Here is a 22,835-nt window from a genome sequence, read left to right on the forward strand (position 1 = left end):
TTGATGTTTTCACCTGCTAATACTACAACCAGCGACACCACTTCTGCTCGGAGCTTGCCAACTATTAGGCCTATACGCACCACAATGGGACAGCAAAGTGTGTGCCTATTAATGGTTGAGTCGTACCTTGTCAGAAAGCTAGAACGCGAAGATAGCCTATTGTGACTGTGACATTTAGATCATGATGGAGGTATTCTGGATAGCCTAATATATTGTTGGTGATGCTTTGCCAATGTCTTTGATTTTCTTACTGAAAATGAGTAGGCCAGTCAGTGCATGTCATTGCAATGAGTTCAGGCCCTAGCTGCCAAGCGATTGCTTGGCTGTGTGAGTGGTATCATTTCATTTTTAATGTTAGGCTACTGTGTAAGTTACCCCGGTGCAACTGTTAGAGGAAACAATGCTGATTCATATCTCTCGACTTGGACAATGTTGAAATTACCTTCCATTTATGTTCAAGTCATTGGTTGGATGTAACTTATGGAGTTAGTATAAGGCCTGTATTTCAATGAGCTCGGTAGCTGCTGGTACACTACTCCTTGTAAATGCCTGGAGTTGGAGTTCAGATTATTTGAATGTGTTTCTGTTGCTGGGTCACTTCTGATGGGACTGCCCCCAGTCATTTCCCTGTATAGAATCAATTCTAATCTGAATATTTTGTTGTGGTGCTATATTTGCGGTGTCAAGTAATTCATTTCGGTGTCATATTGTTTGCAGCTGTGTTTTTCATCATCCACAGAATGTGTTTTCTAAACCAGTGTTGGGTAGTGATGGGGTGGGGTGAGGGCTTCATGTAGGCAGTCATATTAATGCAACAGTCAAAAGCCATGTGCATCTCAGAGGATGACTGCTGCCACACTAAAAAACAACTCTTCACTTAACCCGTACTTATTATTCTTTCTGGAAAAACTGTCACGAAGATAATAGGTTTTGAGATAGGTAACTAGGCTGGTTTCAATGTTTAGGAGGTGGGAAAAAAAGTTACAAAATTAACCATTTTGTTTTTTTTTATTTTGTTCAGGAGGAACAAAAGAACATAAATATTACAATTCTTATTCTGCTTACAATGAATGGAGAGGGAAAAATGTTTTCAAGCCCTGGTCACCACCCTAGGACCAGGCAACAAATTCTGAACAATATGGTTCTGCAAATCAGATAGAGAATACCCTATTCTGAGCATAAATGTCAAACAGTTCAGAGAACAAAGCGGATGACTAAACTAACTGGAGCTGCCCAGCTATTTCCTTTTATGTGTAACTGTTTTTTTTTTTTTTTTGTTTGTTTTTTGTGGTAGGCATCTGCAGATGGATCAAATAGAATTCAATTTCTCACCAAACAGCTCAAAAAGTTCCTGTTCTCCCAGTGGTTTTGGGTTCTTTCACTGCTTCTGAGTCTGACTGTGGTTCTACAAGACACTGCTTGCAGAATAAAACTCTTTCAAGAAAGTCAAGAACTACCTGGCATGTGACACAATCTGTGGTGTTAAACAGGGGCACAGTTTCAGTGCCAGAATCATACATTTTTGAAAGGACTCATTTAAAGCTACAATTGCTCAGCTGATGTGTTCACATGGTCTTACTGCTGTTCATGGTGTAAAAAAAGGTGTATAAAAGTTCAATAAAACATTTTTTTCTTGTATAAACCTTCTGGCCATTCCCACAATATACTCTGCTCAGAGCATTAACCTAACATAACCTTAACAAAGACTTCAGCAGCCTACCAAAGGATTATTCTCCAAGAGCCTGACTTTGAATTGTTTAAACCTGTCCTGCCCTTTGAAGTCAATTCAAAGAAAGGGAGGTAGGACAGGTGGCTGGTGACCTTGAGCGGGGCTACAGAGTAGGCGAAAAGGCTTTGACTCCCGGCTTCTGTTTTCAATTACCCATTTACAAACGCGCTGCTTAACAAATGTTTCCAATTACTCCAGCCCATTCCCAAACAGTCTTTCTAAACAAAGGCTGGGGGGGGGGGTTTCAACTACACGCGATTACACAGGGTTTGCCCTGACCTCAGGAGAGTTCACATTTCCCCAACACAAGAGAGACTAAGCACACGTGGGGATCTCCCCAATGACACTGAAGAGACGGGTAAACAAAACAAACTTGCCATTTCTGCAGTACGGGTCATCTTTCAGTCGGACCGATGTTTAGAACGAGTTCACGCATCCTGCACAATTAGACCGAGCCTTAGGAAATCTGCTATGCGTCAGATACCCTGACACCACCATACAGACCTCTTTGTCTTTGTGCTGGTTTCCCTTTGTGGTGAAAGAATGAGCCAGAGGTTCAACATGGCAAGCCCCTCCAGCTTTATTTTTTTTTACAAGGTCGCTGAACCGTCTATAGTCGAGGCCCGACGATGCCAATTGAAACACAAAAGATCAAACTGCCACATTCTAGTACAGTGCATATCATGTTATTTACTTCTGCAATCAGTGCAAAGGTACTCATTGGCCAAAAGTCTGTTCCTCATTGCAACAATTAGTGGAACGATGTTGTCTCCTTGCATGCAAAGTTCATTTAAAGCTGCCTCAAAGAGCTGTTATCATTGGTATACTATCAGAATGAGGTCATCTCATCTATTCAGGCCTTCAATACTTCCACCAATAGGACAGGACCAATTCTGAGCATATAAACTGGCAATGGAAGCTTTCTCTCCTAACAAATGACAAGTCTGATGACAGCAAGATATTATTTTATTGCTAACCTTTGTGTAGCACACCTGCATCCTTTTTGAGAATATTTGTGTGAAATACAGTGTGCCCCATATTGTCTGGGAAAAATAGATTTTTTTCTTTATTTGGCTCTGTAGACCGCAATTTTAGGTTTGTAATCAAACAATTCACATGAGGTTGAAGTACACATTCTCAGCTTTTAATTGAGAGTATTTATGTACACTTTGGTTTAACCATGTAGAAATTACAGTACTTTTATACAAAGCCTCTTTCAGGGCGCCATAATGTTTAGGACAAATGGCTTCACAGGTGTTTCATTAGTCAGGTGTGTTCAATTGCTTCCTTAGCGCTGGTATAAGAGAGTTTTAGCAACAGCTATCAGAGATGGAAAATCCAGGTTCAGAAAGCAGAAGTCATCACCAGTATTTAGTTCCATTCACTTACATTTGCTAATTAGCACAATTCTTCAGTCAGCAGGTAAATATAATTAGTGAAATCATCTGGCTGAGTTGATGGGTGAAAGAAACACTTTCTGATCCCTGGGCTTTCTAGCTCTCTTAACTATACACTGTATGCTACCACAGCCCAATATTCAAAATTGAAATAGAATATCTTAGCTAGGTGCTAGGGCAAATTTGATCTTAGTGAGTGGCTAGGGTTTGTGAGAAACTTGTAACTAAAAGCTGGATCACCACCTTTAAGAGTACACCATGTCATTCCAGAAAACAAAAATGGCAAGTATGTAGCCAGCTGGCTTTAAATTAAAGTAATGAAACACTGGTGACAAGTTATTCATTTAACATTGTTTAAAACTGGTTAAGCTAAGAAGAGAAGTTAACCATCAGAAAGCACATAGACATTAACTTACTATCCCAACTACTACTGAGCAAACCCTCGCAGGGTCAAACGGGCAGTGCACACGGCCAGCAGAAAGGGGTAATTATTCTTTAACTCAAAACGCTGTCAGTCTAATGGACATTTTTACGTGTTTAATGGCACGTGACACTGAAAACTTTCAAAAACTATTTAAACGGTTGGCAAACAGAGAATGTTTTGAAGCTGAACTCATGGTGGGGCCTTCAGGCATTGCCCACATGTGGCCTCATTCTCAGATAACCAAATAAGTGATGACAATAACAGCCAGGCCCCTTTACGCACGGTCTTTGTTTGCCTGGTTTCTCTGCTATAGCTGAACGCACATGACTAATGGTAGAGCGGGAACGGTCAAAGGGGTGGGTGGTACGCACGCATGCATCCTGCTGAATGCGCTGGAGGATGTGCTTGGCCGGGATCAGGAAGTCGAACAGGTAGCGGAGCCCGTCCCCGTGGTACGTCCCCTCCACCACGTCAAACACCTGGCAGAGCGCGGTGGCGGCAGTGGCCCGGAACGGCGGGTACAGCACAGAGAGGGCGCTCTGGATGCAGCCGTCCAAGGAGTCAGAGTCCTGCACAAAGACATCAGTACTGTTATCGTCGGTAGGGCCAAATGCACAAGGACAGTGAAGTTCTCCTTGCTGTCATCAAGAAGAGCACACACACACACATACACACACATACGGAAAGAAGAAAACAAGGAAAGAAAATGAACACATCCACATGCTCAGCACGGAATGTCTGGACTCTACATGAAACATGACTCCAGAAGAATAAAGAGAAGCATGAGGTCACAGCCTGTTAAAGACATCAGCTGAGGTCAGAGACATGGCAACTGAGAATGGCCCTGGTGGTCGTTCCTACTCTTCCTCTGTCTCTCTGACGGACCAGACATAGTGGCATGGGGTTCCTCTTTGGCCTAAATAGAGATTTCCCATGAGATACTCTCATAACCCAATGACACACTTAGTTGTCTGTGCAGATTCCTCGTCCCCTGGCGTCTCTACTCTGACCCTTCAGTATGTGCCGCTAACTGTCATGCCAAACCAAACCAATGGCAGCATTGTAAACAAATAGTAATTTGCCCTAGACGCGATCATTAACTGACCTTAACTGACTTGCTAATATTATATGTTAATATTTTAAAAGCCTTATTTTTTGTTGTTGTTGTTGTTGTTGGAAAAAACAACAGAAAAAATGTTTTTAGGACCACTTTCAGTCCAGACCCTTGGGATTGTCATACAACCACCCCCCCCCCCCCCAAACCGAATCCCACCCCTTAACCACCACCACTCCTCACAGGTCTGCACTAATCCAGGTTGTGCATATTCCATATTGAAACCATTTGCTTTTCCTTGGTTTAAACAATAATGTTTTTTAAAATAGGAAAAATCTCAGGTTTTACCAATTTTGAAAAAAATGTTATAAACTACAAAGCGCATGTTTCCAGTGAAAACAATCATTCATACAAGGAAAGGACTAACTTGGAAAGCAAATTCAATGCATACATGCCAACATGCTGCACAGACAGCCAAACTGCTGTTCTCCTTCAGGAATAACAACATTCACCACATCTACTTCCCTGAGATAAGCTGATCATAGCATCTTCAGGTAAATTATTAATTAGGTTCAACATACACTTAATAATCAGAAATAACTGAAACCACTGCGATTTAAAAGCATTGTTTACTTTTTGGGTGATTGCAGGAAGTCAGGAAAGCATAGCAGCCTCAGACAACATCACCTTTTGGTTGCTGTGGCTTAACTTTCTGTTTAGTTCTCTTCCCATACAAAATGCATTCAGGACCAAAGTATCAGACACCAAAATCCGATTCATTTTGATATATTTTGAAAACATTTACAATAACTCTACTAATTGTTTTCATGGCTACATCAGTTAATAAAACTATAAATTTGATATGTTTTAAGATTTAAAGTTGGGAAAATATTTTTTAAAGAAACAATACTTTTAACAACTATGTCTGCAGACACACTCTCAGATGTTTCCAAGTCTCCAATGGCTTTTACCGACCACTATAAATGTTCAAATTACTAAGATTGCCAATGTGCAATCTAAAGTGTATTTGTGATATCTTTAATGAGCACACTGACATTCCTAGATTTGATAGTGAACTGCATTAATGACTTAGTAAGATAAATATATTTTTATACCTTCAAAGAAACTTTATTTCCTTACTAGATTTAGGCAGCTTTTTATGAGAACGTATCCAAAGAAAGAAGACTTGTAATACACATCTGAGGCACCATTGACCAAAACGTCTGCATTCTTGTCTACCTTATCAGAGATAAAATCTGCAGGAATAGAGGTAGATCCTGGCTCTTCAACAAAGGCTCCTATTCTTAGAGTGCTGGGATATCACTTTTTATCAATTTATTTTATCAATCCTCCAACTCACTGTTTATATAAGGTAGCAGGTTTACCTTCCTCTTTGGCTTCACATTCATGAAGCATTAATGCTATATATCTGTGCTATTTTAATTGCAGCCATGATTGTATTAATAACTATTTGAGCCTACTGACTTGAATCGCATATGAGTATGTGGGAAAGAAAAATCACTCTTACCAAGAATTGATCTAAATGAATGTCTTTTACTGTCTTTTCGCGTAATGATCAAAGAAAACAGATTTTTTTTCTCATACTAATTTCAGGAGCCTCAAGTAAAAAATAATGTGTCATAACTAAAAGCAGCACACTCGTTTGAATACATTACTCAAACAGACAGTAAAGTGCACAGCGATTAGATTGAACTGGGCTAAACCATGATAAAGTTAAACTTCCTTTTCCTTTTCTAAATTCTCTTGATGTGCTTTTTATTATCAATACTTTTTTACATATAACAGACCCTTCTGTTTGGTGGTTGATGTTTGGTGGAAAGAATGCAATGAAATGCTAGCAATAACATAAACAAAAGTTGACACAGGGAAAACACTGAAACAATTCAGTCTTTCGGAATAAAGAGTGACATCTTCCTCAAACGGATCCTGAGGGATAAATCTAGAACAAATTCCCAAAAGAGATCCCAAAATGTCACAGACACCTCTTTAATTCCCTGAGATGGGAGCCAACAAAGCATCCATCTTACGCCGAGGGGCCACACAGCAAGAGTCCATCCGGAGGGGATTACGTCTTATTTCCATTAAGAACCAAAAGAGGTCGCTGAATAATGCAACGGATCATTAGGGCTGCGGTTTCAGCCCGCCACTGTACAGAGGAGGAACCCAGAAGGGACCCCTTCATCCTCCGCACAATGTCTCCCGACTGAATTGGCAAACAAAGTCAAAATCTGCTTGAAGGCTAGCTGCGTTTATTCAGACGTGTCTGTTCAGAGGCCATCTGAGACCTGTTACCCCGTTGCCCCTACCCTTTGCAGCCATGAACATTATTTTGCCAACAGACATTTTAAGCGATTGCACAGGAATATACTGAGCTGAACATGGTGAAACAAAAATATTTTGTGGATTAAAGCAGATAAATGTAAAGAAAATATACTTCCTGTTGACAACAGTTTTTGGGTTAGGCTTTGCTGGCTACCCATTACCTACAGAAATACATTCATCCTTGTAATTGTGTTATGGATCCCAGTTGTCTGCACAAACCAAAACCTAGTCAAATAGGCTATATGAACCTCACATAATGCCAGTTTTCTTATGGAGAAGAAAAGACAAACAGAAGTAGAATTATTAATATCACGAAGAACAGTCTGATTGTTCCAGCGGCTTCCTTGAGTGGCCATATATAGTGTTTGAGAATAAGGGTGGTGTTCACAAAAGCATGATTCAACAATAAAACCACAGCTTTGCCTGCAGGATTAACACTGTGCATTACCGTGGAAGACAGTCTTTCAGGGTGCCAGCACCAATTAATATCAAGGAATTACATCATCCCAAATGCTATAAAAGCCCACTGTGCATGCTCATCTACAGCAACATACAGGACAAGTCCATCAATAACTTGCCAAATTTACCAAAGCAGCTTGAAGACTATTACATTAGTGCTAATCTCATTTCTCCTGGTTACATTTAATTCAATGGATAATCAATAAGGGCCTTCTCTGGGGAGCTGAGTTTCACTCATTTTATAGGTTTTGTTAAAAGCTTTGCAGCAGTAACACCGCACTGAAACTAAAGCTGATATTGCTTCCCACACCCGTTGACTTTCCAAAGCTGAATCCAAGGAGGATTTGAGGGAAGAGCAGAATGTGATTACATTCTAAACGGTGTTCACTACATTTAAGGCACTGATAGAACCGAACCAACAATCTCAAAGTTATAAGCCATTATGCTACATGTGCCCATTATGTGTATCATACGGAGGCAATGCCACGACTGAGTATTTAAAAATACACTAAATACAGTGGCGCTAGTCTTTCATTGGAGCAATAATATTCCGACATAAAATCTGGGCCAGGATGGGAAGTGATGAAAGGAATATTTTTTTTCGATAGCAGCAGGTCAGTGAGTGACTGTCAGATGGAAACCCCACCTCTACCCTGTACAGCTAAATATGAGAGGCCAAGAGGAAGCCAGGTCTATGGGCATAAGACCATCAACAGGATAACTATAAATATCACTTTAGGCAGGACAAGCGGGTTGAGGATGATACCAGCGAAAGTCCTGGTGAACATGTACCTTTTGTGTAACACTTTTCCTTCCCTGAAACAGATGTTAACCTTAGGCAGCTTCAGAAGTTCCACTTTTAATCAGTGTAGCAATGTTTCCGTTTTGACTGGACCTGCATTGTATCCAAGTCAATTCCACCTAGACCAAAAAAAATCAGGTTCTGGAAAATGTTCTGACTAAAATATAGGGCAGTGGCCAAAAACACTTTACTCAGGAAGCATTATTAAGGTAAAAAGTGCTTGCCTGGCCACACAGATCTAAATTTGGCCTTCTGCATTCCCTTGGAGCTACTAAAAAGGCCAGTGCACGTGAATTTTGGGAATACTGGCTGACAAACACTACTCACTGATTTGCTCCATGAAGTTTCCCAAATAAACAAAGGGTTGTTGTATGACAAATAACTTGATGTTCTCAAAACAACACAGCATGCAAGCTCTGACCCAACACTCTGGCCTGGATCCAATCAACATTTGCTTTCAATCCTGATTGAAGATTAAACGCTCGTGTCAGTTCTTCATATTAACAGTTTAGTAATAACCAAACTAACACACCAAACTATGTTCACAATGGGAGAAACAAAAACACTTGATTAAGTTTGAAAAGTTAAGGACAAATGTGGCCCAATGAGGTCAGTCCTGGCCGTTGACAGATGTGTTCACAATGCATGTACTTTTGCTTATTGCTTATACTGTAAGTCAACAAATCTTCCATACAATAGCAAAAATATCATGTTCTAGAAAGCTTGGATTATGAAGTTTATTTCTGGGGTCTCAAATGGGAACTAGAAATTGTTCATTGTAAAATGGGATCAATAAGACAACAAAGCATTCATTATTTAAAAGTACTGTCCCTAGGAAACTTACTTAAAAGCAAGTAACAGAATCTATATATATCAGTGATGGTAGTGGAGCTAAATTAAGGCTGTGACGTAGGCTTGAGAATATTGGGATAAATAAAATTTAAAATAATGCAGTACAAGTACCAAGGACAGACAAGAACGAATCAAATTCTACAAACGAATGGTCAGAAATCAGACAAAATAATTCCAAACTTCCTCTATATTCTTCAAAAACGAAATACGCCATCGTCTAATGTCCTTTAGTTCCATTCATTTATTAATTAATTAACTTTTTGGAGTGAATTTCAAAAACAGCATGCACATATCCACAGAGAAAACAAAATCTGCGATTGTACCTACAAAAATGAAATTTCTTGCACTGCCATCTTTTCGTCCTTCACCATTTTACTGAACATTACATACATTACAGGCATTTAGCAGACGCTCTATCCAGAGCGACTTACAAAACTACATAGCACTTTACATTGTATCCATTTATACAGCTGGATATATACTGAAGCAATGCAGGTTAAGTACCTTGCTCAAGGGTACAACGGCAGTGTCCTTACCCGGGATTCGAACCTACGACCTTTCGGTTACAAGCGCAGTTCCTTACCCACTGTGCCACACTCCGTCCTAAGATATTGGACAGTACGTGAACAGTACGTAAGATATTATTTGTGGAGGTTTATTATGAGTTACTACACTATTATTTTTCAATTATGTTTGTATCGATTGTGACAAGGAAAAGTTGCACTTATGTGTAAATTAGTCCAATAGCTTACCCTTAAAATCAAGAGTCACTGTCTCATTCAGTGTGACCTTGAGACACCACAGAATACACATCTCATTTTCTTACCCTCGTACTGTGTCTAAGCACAAGGACAGAGAGCGAATCACTTCCCACTTTACCGGGAAAGGCATGTGTAAAAAGCCTCTGACCAGAGAAAGCAATATTGAACGAATCAAAGATAACAGATGATTATACAAACGCTGACTTGACCTACAAAAGAATATCCCATCGTGAATTTCAAGAGGTTGCAAGCACAGCACAAGAGACAACCTGATCTAGCCACCCTTAAAGAACAAGGAGAACAGGGACAAGCCCAATGTTAATTACTTTCACACTTATCCATCTTCATTCTTGTAGCAGACCACGTACCAGCCAAGCTGAATGTGAAAGGCTGCAAGAGTGGCTGCAGATATATCTTGGAGAATTTCAGAAAAAAACTAAAGCCAGCCAGTCTTTTGTAAGTAAGGTGACTGACGAGCTAACAAAAGGCCTAGCCAATGCTTGCCATTTCTCTGCTGACAGAATAAAAGCGACACAGTGAACTGTTTGCTCATTGGCTTTATGCTGTAAAGACAAAGTAAACTAGAGCTAGTCTATTTAACCTTAAGGAGTCTTATTTCAATGGATAAGTGGTTATTTATGATGTGATTGGACAGTGCAATGGAATGGGCGTGGAAACAATCTCAGGAACAAGGAGGAGACAGCAGCTATAGCATGGCTGTGGGAATACAGCACCAGGACCTTTCACAATGGCAAAATTAGCATGCAAATCACAGTACTTAGCCTAATGGCCCATGTTGGTTAGTGTGCTAAGGAAATGGTCAGACTCAGAGGGTGGTAACAAAAAGGGGGTAATGGGGTGCACGCTCACCCTTTGAACCATCCCAGAACCAAACCAACAATATTGTGGGGACACACGACTAAAGAGTGACAGGTGTCAAGGTAACAGAGCTCCTAAACCATAGCTGGGGATACAGGTAGTAAAACCATGTTTATGATGGCCTAGATTCTGCACTCCATATGCACACAAGAACCCAACTCTGGCTGGCTTGAACCCACTGTATGCCTACTGTGTAGCACCACTGCAGACTCACAATCATTGCTAATGACAACAGATGAGGTTTACATTTGTGGCTACACCACAGTCTCTGCTCAGGGTGAGGGCCTTCATAGACTGAGCCACTGGGAAACCAACTGTTATCCAACAGCCCATAACCAGTGCATAAAAGAGAGAACTGTCCTCATAAAACAAGAAATAAAGCCAAAGTGTCACTTCTTTGGTATGCGCCAGCATGCCGAGGCAAGAGCAATGTACAGTAAAGCAATGGCATTACCACTAGTACTCCATGCATTTTATTAACCCGTGAAATGCTGCAGTTTTCTATGCTCACCCCACCTCCTGCCTGTAAACAGTACATAGGATTCTCATCATTGTTTCCAATGCTTCAACTCTGAAAGGCAAGCGATCATCCTCAGAAACGTTTTTTGGTGGATATTTTTTCGAGCATTGTCATCATGAAGATTAATAAAAAATATATTTAAAAAATATATATATCTAACTTATTGCTCAGTCCAAACAGGCTTGGTATGTATACAACCAGGACAGATGGCTTGAGATTGCTTTAAGTCTTTGTAGAAGCCCAAAGCCTCAGTCACTACCATTTAGATTGATTATATTGATACAGTGGACATACAATTTGACTAATATACGCACCTAGTATTCCTCCTCATTAGTTACTTTGCTTTTTTCTATAATAATCTATAATGTAGCCAAATCACAGTTCTACAGTTATAATTATGGACTTAGTAGCTATTCAGAAGTATACAGCATTGTATTACACAACAAATAGCAATACATATTTGGTCACAGAGCGTGCATGGCTAATGATCCATCCAAATAATCAAAGATAGTATGGTGCTGTACTACCCTGATTACCAAAGTTGCCTAATATAGCATTCAAACTTTTTATGCTGGTATAAACTCACAATACCTTCAGGGGAATACTGAAGAAAGAAACTGACACATTATTTCTTGTTTTTCCGCCAAATCACCAAAGCTTTTCAATATTGTTTTTTTTTTTTTTTTACATATGTGTAGTAATTCAACCATGTAGTAACAGCAATAGCACAGAACAGGCAGTCATTTGGAAAGAGACAGTCTGCTGTCCATCTATTTTTATCAGCCTGCAAGTATAGATGTTTTCACCTTTCTTAAAATAGATCACTGTTTTAATTAAGCAAATGGAGAGCTGAGCAATGTGACCCATTTACAACCACTGAACTGAGTGACACACAGATGCATTTCTTCTGTCATCGGGTCTGTTTCCTGTGGACAATTCTCTGCTCAGAAGTTTACCACCCAAGTGATTTATTCACATTAGTTATGTACATTAACACTAATGAATTCATATTCTCTGGTACTCTGGTGGCATAAGGTATCTTGAATAGGAATTTCAGGGATAAACCAAAGGGCTGTCTTGTATAATGATTTATATAGCTATACAAAAAAAACAACATATGGTACAGAAATCCACACAAAATTTTGTTAACACTGGCAATTCATAATGACATGATTGTCGTGATGACTGAAGTCACAATGCTTACATGGTTCAAAATTACAGACGACGAGCTAAAAAAGTACAGTTTTACGGTTAAATACCAGTAGGAGTATTAAATGAAAGACCATTTTTTATGTTTCTATGCAAATAACGATATTATCAGGGATCATATTTTGGTCCAATTTGCATTAAGCATGTTCATGCAAGAAAATAGGTTCATAGCATGTCTGTCGACATGTTCATGTGAATAGTTAATAATACTATAGACATAAAATGGCTTGTTTAAATTAATGTGTATGTGGAAGAACATTTTTTTCACTGTTTTATTTATTGTGTGTTTGGGCCTATCAACATTTGTTATTATGATGTATAAAACTAATTGAGTTAAATTTTATACAGTGAATTTAGTATATTTTAGTAAATATACAAACACTGTTTATTTTGTATCCTGTACCATTACACTTAAGATATGACAAGTATCTCTGTGACATTCCACTAAAAAGTAGTCATGTGTAAAGCCGATTTTTACAATTTTTTACCAAGGAATAATGTTTTGATATGTTCAGTCTTCAGAAAGGCAGTGCAAAGTTTGGTGCTCTCGGGACAATCGCTATAAATGATAAATTACTTCACTGTTCTCGAGCATAACATTTTAAAAACCTTTCTTAAAAACAGATCCAAAGTCCAGTTCTCTGCTTCCACTCGAGCTATACTTTGCAGGGGTATAGAGGTCTGGTTGCAATATATCAACCACTTTTAAGTAAAACATCAAAACAAGTGTCATCTTCTGATTCTTTTATTTGTTATGAAGAAATAAAGTGCCCTCCAAAAGTATGGTAATGGTAGAGTTAAATTTGTTATTTTTGTTATCTAGTCAGGGCATTTGTATTTGAGGCCAAAAGATGAGAAAGAGTAGTACAGGCAATCACCTTTTATTTCACAGTATTTACATGCTTATATGTTTTACCATCTTACAAAAACAGCTGCTTTTGTCTTGAGTCCCCCCCAAGCTAACAGTGAAACTTAAAAGAAAATCAAAGCAATAAAATGTTATATTTGGTTGCATATTCCTTAAACATTACCAAAGATCTGATATCATATTTGGAAATGCCTTTCCAGGCCTTCACTGCAGCCACTTTCAAACAGCTGATCTTTGTTTTAGGGGGTTTCTGTCTTCAGTCTCTTCTTCAGAAAGTGAAATGCATGCTCATTGGATGTAAATCAGGTGACTGACTTGGCCAGTCCAAAACGTTCCACTTTTTCCCATTGAAGAATGCATTGATTGCGTAGGCAGGATCTTTGGGGTCGTTGTCATGTTGCAGGGTGATGAGGTTGGAGGAATTTCTTTGTACATAGCCAGACAAAACTTGTCTGTACACTTCCAGTCATCCTAATGCTTCCATCTGCCATAACATCAGTAAGGATCACTGAGCCTGTTCCAGAAGCAGTCATACATGCCAAAACCATACCACTACCACCTCCATATTTCAAATGAGGCTGTATATTTTGGATCATGGGCTGTTCCTTTCTCCACACTTTTGGCTTTCCATTGCTTTAGAAAAGGTTTATTTTGTTCTCATCTCTCCATAAAATTTTGTTCCAGAACTCTTCTGGCTCATGTCTGTATTTTTTATTTTTTTTTATTTTTGTGAAATCTGGGCATTTGATTCTTGCTTCTGATGAGAGGTCTGCATCTTGCAGTGTAGCCTCTATAATTCTGCCCTCAAAGTCTTCTGTGTATGGTGGCTTGTGACATTTTCACCCCTGCCCTCTGGTCTGATGGTGATGCCACTGACCGTAGCTTTAGGGTGTTTCATCACAGCTCGTTGGATGTGTTTGTCATCAACGGCAGGTGTCTTCATTGGCTGACGTGTATTGTGCACACCAGTTGTTTCTTTTCAAACCGCTGTACTTGACATACCCAGTTTCTGTGTTATCCTTCTTAATGAATTCTTCTGTTCTCTCTGGTAACAGAGTTGTTAGTTGTTTTTCAGCCATAGTAAGTTCTCTGGTCTTCATGATGATGTATGCCTCTGACTCCAAAGGCAATCTCCACAGATGAAAACAAAGTCTAAAACCAAGACTAGGCACTCACTTATGCATGAACAACCAATCCAAAAATGAAACACCTCAGCAACAGTTAACACCTGTCAGTCGTCCATTAGCATATTTTCACACCGATGAAAAAATGTGGGCACTCAAAACGAAAACAGGCGCTTCTGTAAAATGGTAAAATATGTACACATTTAAACACCATTAAATAAAAGCAGATTGTCTGTACTTTTGTTTCATATTTATCTTTATATCTCAAATCCAAATAAGTATATAGAAAAAATTGCAAATTGCACTCTTTTGTTGCCATACTTTTGGAGGGCACCGTATATTCCCAGACAAAAACAAATACTTCTTCACATCTGCACTTTATCGCTTTGCATACTTTGATACACACAAGCATATTTATGAACACCGATACGCAAGCATGATTGTGGGTTAGCGCGGTACATTTACAGAAGGGTTTTCTGTACTATGGCATATCACCAAGGCATTAGCTGAGCCCGTGTTGAACACAAACAAGAGGCAATGCCAATTACAATCATAAAAAGAAACATAGAAGACTTTTGTCTGGTGTCCTGTGAGATCTGTATGTGAGAATGGGTGAAACATGCCTTTCCGCTGAATTCCACGGGCAGGCCAAGGGTATGACAGTTGAGCCCCTGCGGCAAATGATGGATCACTCCCTCGCCCATGTTATGCTGGATTTCATGCACTGCGCTCTATTCGTGAGCACATGGCTTTAGTTTGATGTGCATTTCAAGCCAGTTACGAGAGGTTCCAAGCATAATGCAATATGCGAATGATTTAAGAGTGGCTTGATCTAAAGATGCCTTTCAGAAGGAAATTCTGAACTTGTAAATGTGTTTCCAATGTTTTGAAAGCACCATTGTGCATGTTTAAATGCCTACAAGTTTGAAATGTATATGTTTGAACAATTGCCTCAGAGGTGTTTAGTCCATTTGTAGATCATTAGAGAACCAAAAAATAAGAAATGAATGTGTCTCAAAACCACATTAATGATTCACCACGACTGCACTTGATCTTAATTGGCAGGTCTCTCAGATTATAGCCAATCATTCAGTGAATAATGTCAACAATTGAACTAATTCCAATAATTGATACCACAGAATTCTGAGCTGATGATAGCTAAGCAAAACACGAAACCCAAACTCTGCCACTGATCCTCATCGTAAAGAGCTCATCCACCATCTTCCATTGTATTCATTGTATTGTCATTGTATTATTTGTTTCTGGGGGAATGGGTTTTATATTTGATATAAAAAACCAACCATGTTTACACAATTTCAAAAAGAGGGATCTGGATTCAGCAAACTTGTTGCCGCAACAAAGCTACATCAGCAAGCCAAGAGAGGAACACCCTTCAAATGAGACAGGCTATTACTGAGATTAAACCTCTAAAGAGCTGAATGTTGATGTTTGCTACCGCTGTGTTCTCACAAGCCAAATACAATTGAACTTGGCATGTTCAGAATGGCCATTTTTGACTAAAGAGCAACTTCAGAGGGGATTCATTGCCCCTTTTGCTTTTCTTTTTTTTTTTTTGAATGATGCAAGCGTAAAGTGGGTTGCTTTCGTCTGCGATGACTCACAGTCTGTAGAACAGACAACAAGCTTTGAAACTTCACGTAGATGCATGTGTATCCACAGACTGCCAAATGAGGCTAGACACACCCACTCCACCAACCCACCAACCTCAATCCACCTCCTCGTAGCCAATGATGCAAAGACATGAGACAAAAATCTGTGATTATCAATGGCTTATTCCTACAGAAAGCAAATTATGTATTTTAGGATCAAGGTCATTGGACTAACCATATGTCTGTCACCTGACATATGTGGTTGTATTTATTTTTAGCACTTAAGTTATTCTTTAACTTCCGTAGGCAAAACTAGTCATAGACTCAAATTATTTCCAAATAATTTGTACAGGTCCAGCTAGTGGTCCCAGCCGGACATGATAATGTCTGGTTTGACCAATTGATGGAAGAAATTTACCAGTAGTTTATAATGAATAAGGGTGTCAATGCCCATCCAACCCCAATCCGCCCAGTCCAACATTGGTACCGAGAGGGGACCCCCGGCCCAGTCCCTCAGCTTCCAACGTTATTTCTGATTACGCTTCCAGCTGTGCATGCTGTCTGGTTCTGACAAAAATAGACACTAAAATGGATGCAACATTACTATCCTACAGTTCTATAATATATATGCTTATAAAGGATGTTTCTTTACCTGCCCAGTTCATTCTCGTTCAGCAAGCTAGCAGTAATGAAATTGCACATTATTATATTCATTTTAGTGCCATACTAAAATGAAACATTTACTATAACATATAAATATGCTCATTCAAGGTAATCAAGGTTTCAGTCGTGTATTTAACTACTTTGATATGTGAAATTAAACTGCACTTACACAATATTCTCCAGCCCCACCTGAGCAGATCCTACTATCCCTGAAATCAACTCCAGGAGTTCAAAGCATTCTCAAACACTTTGCGAACCTCATTACAGTCTGGCTGAAATAATAAAAATAGCAGGTAAAATTTTTTGCCAACCTGACAATTTGGCAAGTATTGTCTTGGATAGTAAGCCGGTAATGTCTTGGTACTTTTAGCCTGGCTGAAGCAGATTTGGAGGCAATATAAATTAGACAAAAACTGAAGTCACATGTAGCTGAATATCATAGCAGCACAAGAAATATGACGATAAAATGTGTGTGGATCCTTTGAAGATCATTTTTTGGGCCCAATCAAATGCAATCAGCTGGTCCCTGTTTTGTATATTGTATTGGAGCATAAGTAAGTGTTCAAAACCTGAATTAAATGTGACTTAAAGTTGTTGGGAATACTTTTTCTGCAATACCTACAGATTTTACAATGATCACATGACAAAAATGATATTATGTATGTCTCAAAAAAGGCATTGATAGAAAACTTCCCTCAGTGCAATCTATGAGACAGATAGGGGAATTTGAACAAGAGCAGAACTGGTGTAAAGGCTGTGGCATTTTAATCTGATTAGCAAATTATGCTAATAATATGATAATAATTACAGTATCCTTTCTCAGCAAAGTGAGGAAACAAATGTTCAGAGGTGTATGCTCATTTTAGTGCTGGAATACTCTTTCCCAAAAACAAAGAATCGCTGGAATATTACAGTGGCCAGGAACACAGTCTGTCAATACTGTGAGACAATAAGGCTTATGGCAGTATCACCTGGAAAGCTTGTTTATTTGATTATAAATTAAGTTTCTTAATCTTCATTTTTTCATCAAATCAAACTAGATTGATTTTCTAATCTGACTTTCCTTAGCTGCATGATAACTAGGCAACAAGAGTAGCTATATCTTAGCTAGTTGACAGGCAGAATTTGACTTCTGACAAAAGCAATTTCACTGTTAGCATAGCTAACATTTTGTTCTCAACACAAACAGAGGGGTTAGCCAAGTGCTACTCAACTAAAAATGACTAATGAAGGAACACCAATCCTACAACCATGTACAACCATGTTTATTTTGAAACTCAATCTAGCAGGCTTGGTAATGCAGTAATGATAAAAAAAATCTGCAGCCTTTGAAGAGTATTTAGTCTACATTTCCTTCATTTTTCTAGCTACTCTGGCAGCCTTTCACACACCACATTGTGAGAGCATTTCCCAAAGGTGCAACAGACCTACTGGTGTGTAGGTCTTTTTTCAAGGTTAACACAACACTAACCAAGATCTGGCATGCCTCTTTAAAAAATGGCACCTTGGTTTTTTCCAGCCTGAACCCTACAACTGGAGACAAGTAAACCAGATGGCAACATAGACAGAGAAAAAAAAAACTAAAAAAAACTGAGGAAGCTCACAATTTCTCACAGAAACACCACAACATTATAAACCTTTTATAAGGTTGGAGGTAGCAAAATACAAGAACAACACATGAAACAAAATTAATTAAATAGCACATTGGCATCAGTAAGTAGCCATGAAGTGGCAGAAATATCATGGAATAGTAATTATGGAGAGTGGAAAATAAAACTAGGCCTATGTCAACAAAAACTGAACTATTTAAAAACACCTACACTGTACATCACAAGCTGAAACTGAAACCATTTTGACTTTATTGGCGCATTTGTTTTTAGTAATTTACTCAGATACAGTCTATTAAAAGCCAGACAACTGAGAGAGGCATTAGGATATTCTTTACGAACTGAAATACAGCCTTGTTCCATTTACAGATTGCATTTTAAGAACAACCATTCTGAAAGTTCTTCTTGAATTCAATTTATACTTCTACATATGCTGAAGATGTGTTTTATAAGAGTCTGACTTCTCCGAACAGATGCACAATTCAAGCCACTAAAAAAAACAATAACAAAAAAAAAAAAACCAAGAGCTCAGTTAAACCATCCAAAAAAAAAAAAAACTGTACATAGGAACAGTCATCTGCTGGGCTTCAGAGTCAATCCAACAAAATCTCCCAACTCCAAGGACAAGAAAAAATAATCCAAGGGATATCTGCAAAAGGGACTATGCACACACACACAATCTGCAGTGCTCACACACATGAACTACGGGGCAGGCCAGCCCTCAAGAAAATGTAACATCAGCAAATGCACCTCCTCTCCCAGAGGTTTTTCATATTTCCAACAGCCTTAGTTTTGGCACTAGTGCTGGTTTCCAGCCAACCTGTATCAGCAGCCCCTCAGCGTTGGCACAACCCCTGCCCCCACCCCATCCCACTAGACCCAAGAGGTGAAGTTATTAACACCTTAAGCAAACAACAGGGAAAAACCCCCCCCACACAGTAAGCATGACCCAGTAATTCAGCTCACCATTTTCAGCAGCCTTTCCTATTTATGTGGGGAATTTCCTCTGGTTTAGCCATGTTGTAACTCTCCTTTGGTATCACAGGTTCCAGCCTTTCCTTTAAAACTGCAGGTCTATGGCTCGGGTTATGTTGCTGTGCATACTGCAGCAACTCTCAGGGTTGGCCCCGCCTCCTGGCCATCTCCTGTCCCTGCCCCTGCTGCTGCTCCTCCCTCTCCACACACTACTGCTGCTGAGGCTCTATGGGGGGGCTGGGGGGGAGGGGCAATTCTACAACCAAAAGAAAACACAGCCTGTGCAGGATAATCTACTGCCAAAATCATTGCAGAAATTCACTCAAGCACATCACCTTTTTGATTCGAAAGGACATGTTTTACTTGTTGTATTTTTCCCCCAGAACTTGTTGTCTTCCCACAGTACCTCACATTTTGTCTTATCCAGTACATTTATTTCAGTGATACTGCTTTTTTTTTACTGACACAATCTTTGGTCAGAGCTGCGGAAGTTTGGAGCTTCCAGAAAATACCAGGGGTCCAGTATCACCCCCAAACAGAGCATTTGTTCCCTTGTAGAGTCAGCCACATGGACTTGTCATTCAAACATGCTAATTTAGGGGTCACACAGGGGTTGAGACAAAGCCCTGTCTTTCAGTACTGAGAGAGCAGCACAGTGTTTGCTGAAAGAAAAAAACAGGGCCGGCCCAGGTTTTCACTCGCAACGCTGGGGAGAGGGAGCCGGACTCCAGGGGCCGCTGTGGTGGACTCGCCTTTGATCCACAGAGCGTTAAACCTGGCCCCGACCCGCTCTCTCTCAGAGTTTCCCAAGGTCTCACAAACACCGCGAACCATCCAACGAATTCGCGAACACACCGGGAGACACACTCACAAAACTCTCACGCAGCCAACACCAGCCAAGTGCACGGACTGACCCCGCTCCAGATGTCAAATACTCGGCCCAGCTGTGGGAAAAGACCCAAAAGGCGATGATGACAGACGTGGACTAATTTAAGAGCGGTCCGCACCGAGCGGGGCCAGATATCACCTTGTCTCAGAAGTGATTGATCCACGCCCTGGAATCTCCTTCCCGTGTAACCCTCACCACTGTATGACCCAGATGGGAAACAGAGGCGACCCTTGGGTGAGTTCATCTCCTAGGCTGGCCACATTCTGAGATTTAAAGGCCCGGTTTCCTTTCGGTCTCCCGGGCCTTCTCTGGCACAGCTGCAGAATCACTCTAGCAGGTACGGAGTCCCTGTTTTACGGCATACTGACAACAAAGCCATGTCTGTTGCTGCTTTCCGCACTCAGCTTCAGACCTCCGCTACTTCTCAGCCTTACAAAAAAGTTTTAGTCAAGATTAGCAATCTTGTTAGGATTTTGATGCAGTCTCTCATATGAAAATAGATAAAAGACACAAAATTGTTGTTTTCAAAAGTCTTGCATTAACAAAACACAGTTGAATTTTGTATTTATCGGATAGACTCATTTTAAAACCGACAGAAGACTTTTAATTTTTATGTCAGATTTCATGAGCTATGAAAGTTCTTCCACTTTCATATTATTTTAAAGTTTATCATTGTAATCTGACACCAAAATAAATAGAAAAAAATTCTGCTTCTTATCCATTAAATTCATCAGTGGCTTAAAAATGCTCTAGGGTTGGATGGTATCCAAATTTTCACAATGTTATACCATCATTGAAAAATATTGCTGTGCACAGGTATGCGGTTTCAATAGTAACAGCTGAAAAATACCACATTTGTACTTCTACAACCTGTTCACAACATTTACATCAGATAATATTATTACACATATCAAAAAAAGAGTTGCTCTTGTAATGGTTCTATTAACATTTCATAAATGGCTTGCTAATACAGTTGGGTAATCTGCAGCCTATCAAAGGCCTCGTTGTACAGTCCGTTAAACGCTGGCTACTTCAGCTGCAGCAACAGACAATGAGCTTTGGGTTTTAGGCAAAATGTGGCCATTTACATGCTTGTCTGTTTCTGCACGACAGTTTTATGGGGAGACATGTCACTACACATTCCCTTCTCTTCCATGGCGAAACTGAGAAAGATATATACTTGGCTCTCTTCGCATTGCCTTTGAGATATTCACCCAGGTGTAGGCTACATTCCATTCCCATTTATATATTGTACTGTACCAACAGGTTTGTTTCCTTTTAACTCCATGAATTTTTCTGACAATGATCTACCCATATAACTACCCATATATGGCTAGCTATATGAAATTCTTAGTGCATGACCAACTATATTTGACTTTGGTTTGGACGGAATTGAAATAAAATCGTACTTTAATATATCAAAGTATATGGTATTACCATATATTAATCCATCTCTATTGTACAAAATGATGTCACCTCCGATCCAATCATTTAAAATCAGATCGCACACTTTAATCGAGTCTCTGAGTTGGACTACTCCACAGATATTGACAGAGGAAGTGTTGTCATCTATGGATTACTATGGAGTTGTTACTTTGCGTGTACTTCAATCCTACATCAAAAAGGGGTGGATAGACTATTTCTATTTCAAGCCACAGGTTGAAAAACCATTCAGTAAACTGCCGCAGTCATCTTGGTTAATCATTCAATTGCCATTTTAACCCAGCACATGAGAAAAATGACAGCACAGTGTTTATGTTCCTTGACGTTTAACATGTGTCAGACTCAGTGGTGCGTGTTAGTGCAACAATAAATTATAACATCCACAATTAGGGGGTGAAGGCGCAACCTGCTCTATAGAGTTCAATAACATTGCTGCAATATCAGGGGAATATCACACGTGAGTAAAGTAAAGGATAAAGTATATATGAGTGGCATGGTGGTGCAGTGGTTAGCACGGTTGCCTCACAAGGAAGAGATTCTGGGTTCCCGATCAGCTGGATTCTCTCTGTGTAGAGTTTGCATGTTCTCCCCATGTTCATGTGGCTTTCCTCCCACACCAAAAGACATGCATGTCAGATTAGGTCTACTTCTGCCATTGCCCTTGACCAAAGCATTGGCCTCCAAACTGGAACCAGGTTAAATGCAAAGGAAAAGTTACCCCATGGGGTTTAATAAAGCATACCTTATGTATATATGGCTAGCTACATGAAATAGTTATATATAGTGAGTTCCGTATTGTTTGAAATCCAGTGCACTTCAAATATCAATTAGTCTGCAGCCTAATTCCAAGTTTCCCGTCTGGTTTTGAATGGCTCAGGGGTAGCATTTTTGACTGAGAGCAATCTTCCCATGTGAATGTGTCTCTTTGATGTTATATATCATTGTTCATGCTTAGACATGTCCTTACATGTATACCGTCTTTAAATAATGGCTTTAATTTTTGGTCATCCACTTTCTCAACCAGAATTTTTCCACTGATCAATTTCTGTTGTTAAATCAATTCCAACTGTGCCACCTAAGCTGATCTGTTTGCATTTATGCTTTTTGACAGGCCTATCACCTTTGCCTTTGTTTTTGCAAAATATGTGCAAAAAATGTAACACATAATTATGCAATGTATGAGGAGATTTTTTTAGTGTTGTCATCGTTCCTGACATTGTTTGTGCT

The 22,835-nt window shown here is 39.5% G+C and overlaps 1 protein-coding gene across 3 annotated transcripts in view; it reads right to left on the bottom strand.

Annotated features, from left to right (window-relative positions):
- The window catches only part of LOC135255103 (uncharacterized), a 76,353-nt gene extending 56,964 nt beyond the window's left edge, over nucleotides 1-19,389 (bottom strand). For all 3 annotated transcript variants that reach the window (XM_064335860.1, XM_064335859.1, XM_064335857.1), the window contains exons 1-2: nucleotides 19,268-19,389; nucleotides 3,922-4,119 (exon numbers count right to left, since the gene is read on the bottom strand). In XM_064335860.1, the coding sequence (XP_064191930.1) occupies nucleotides 3,922-4,119; nucleotides 19,268-19,270 (201 nt within the window). In that variant the 5' untranslated portion in view covers nucleotides 19,271-19,389. The remainder of the gene's footprint in view (nucleotides 1-3,921; nucleotides 4,120-19,267) is intronic.
- Nucleotides 19,390-22,835: the final 3,446 nt, after the last annotated feature.

Source organism: Anguilla rostrata, chromosome 5 (genome assembly GCF_018555375.3).
Source record: "Anguilla rostrata isolate EN2019 chromosome 5, ASM1855537v3, whole genome shotgun sequence".
NCBI lineage: Eukaryota > Metazoa > Chordata > Actinopteri > Anguilliformes > Anguillidae > Anguilla > Anguilla rostrata.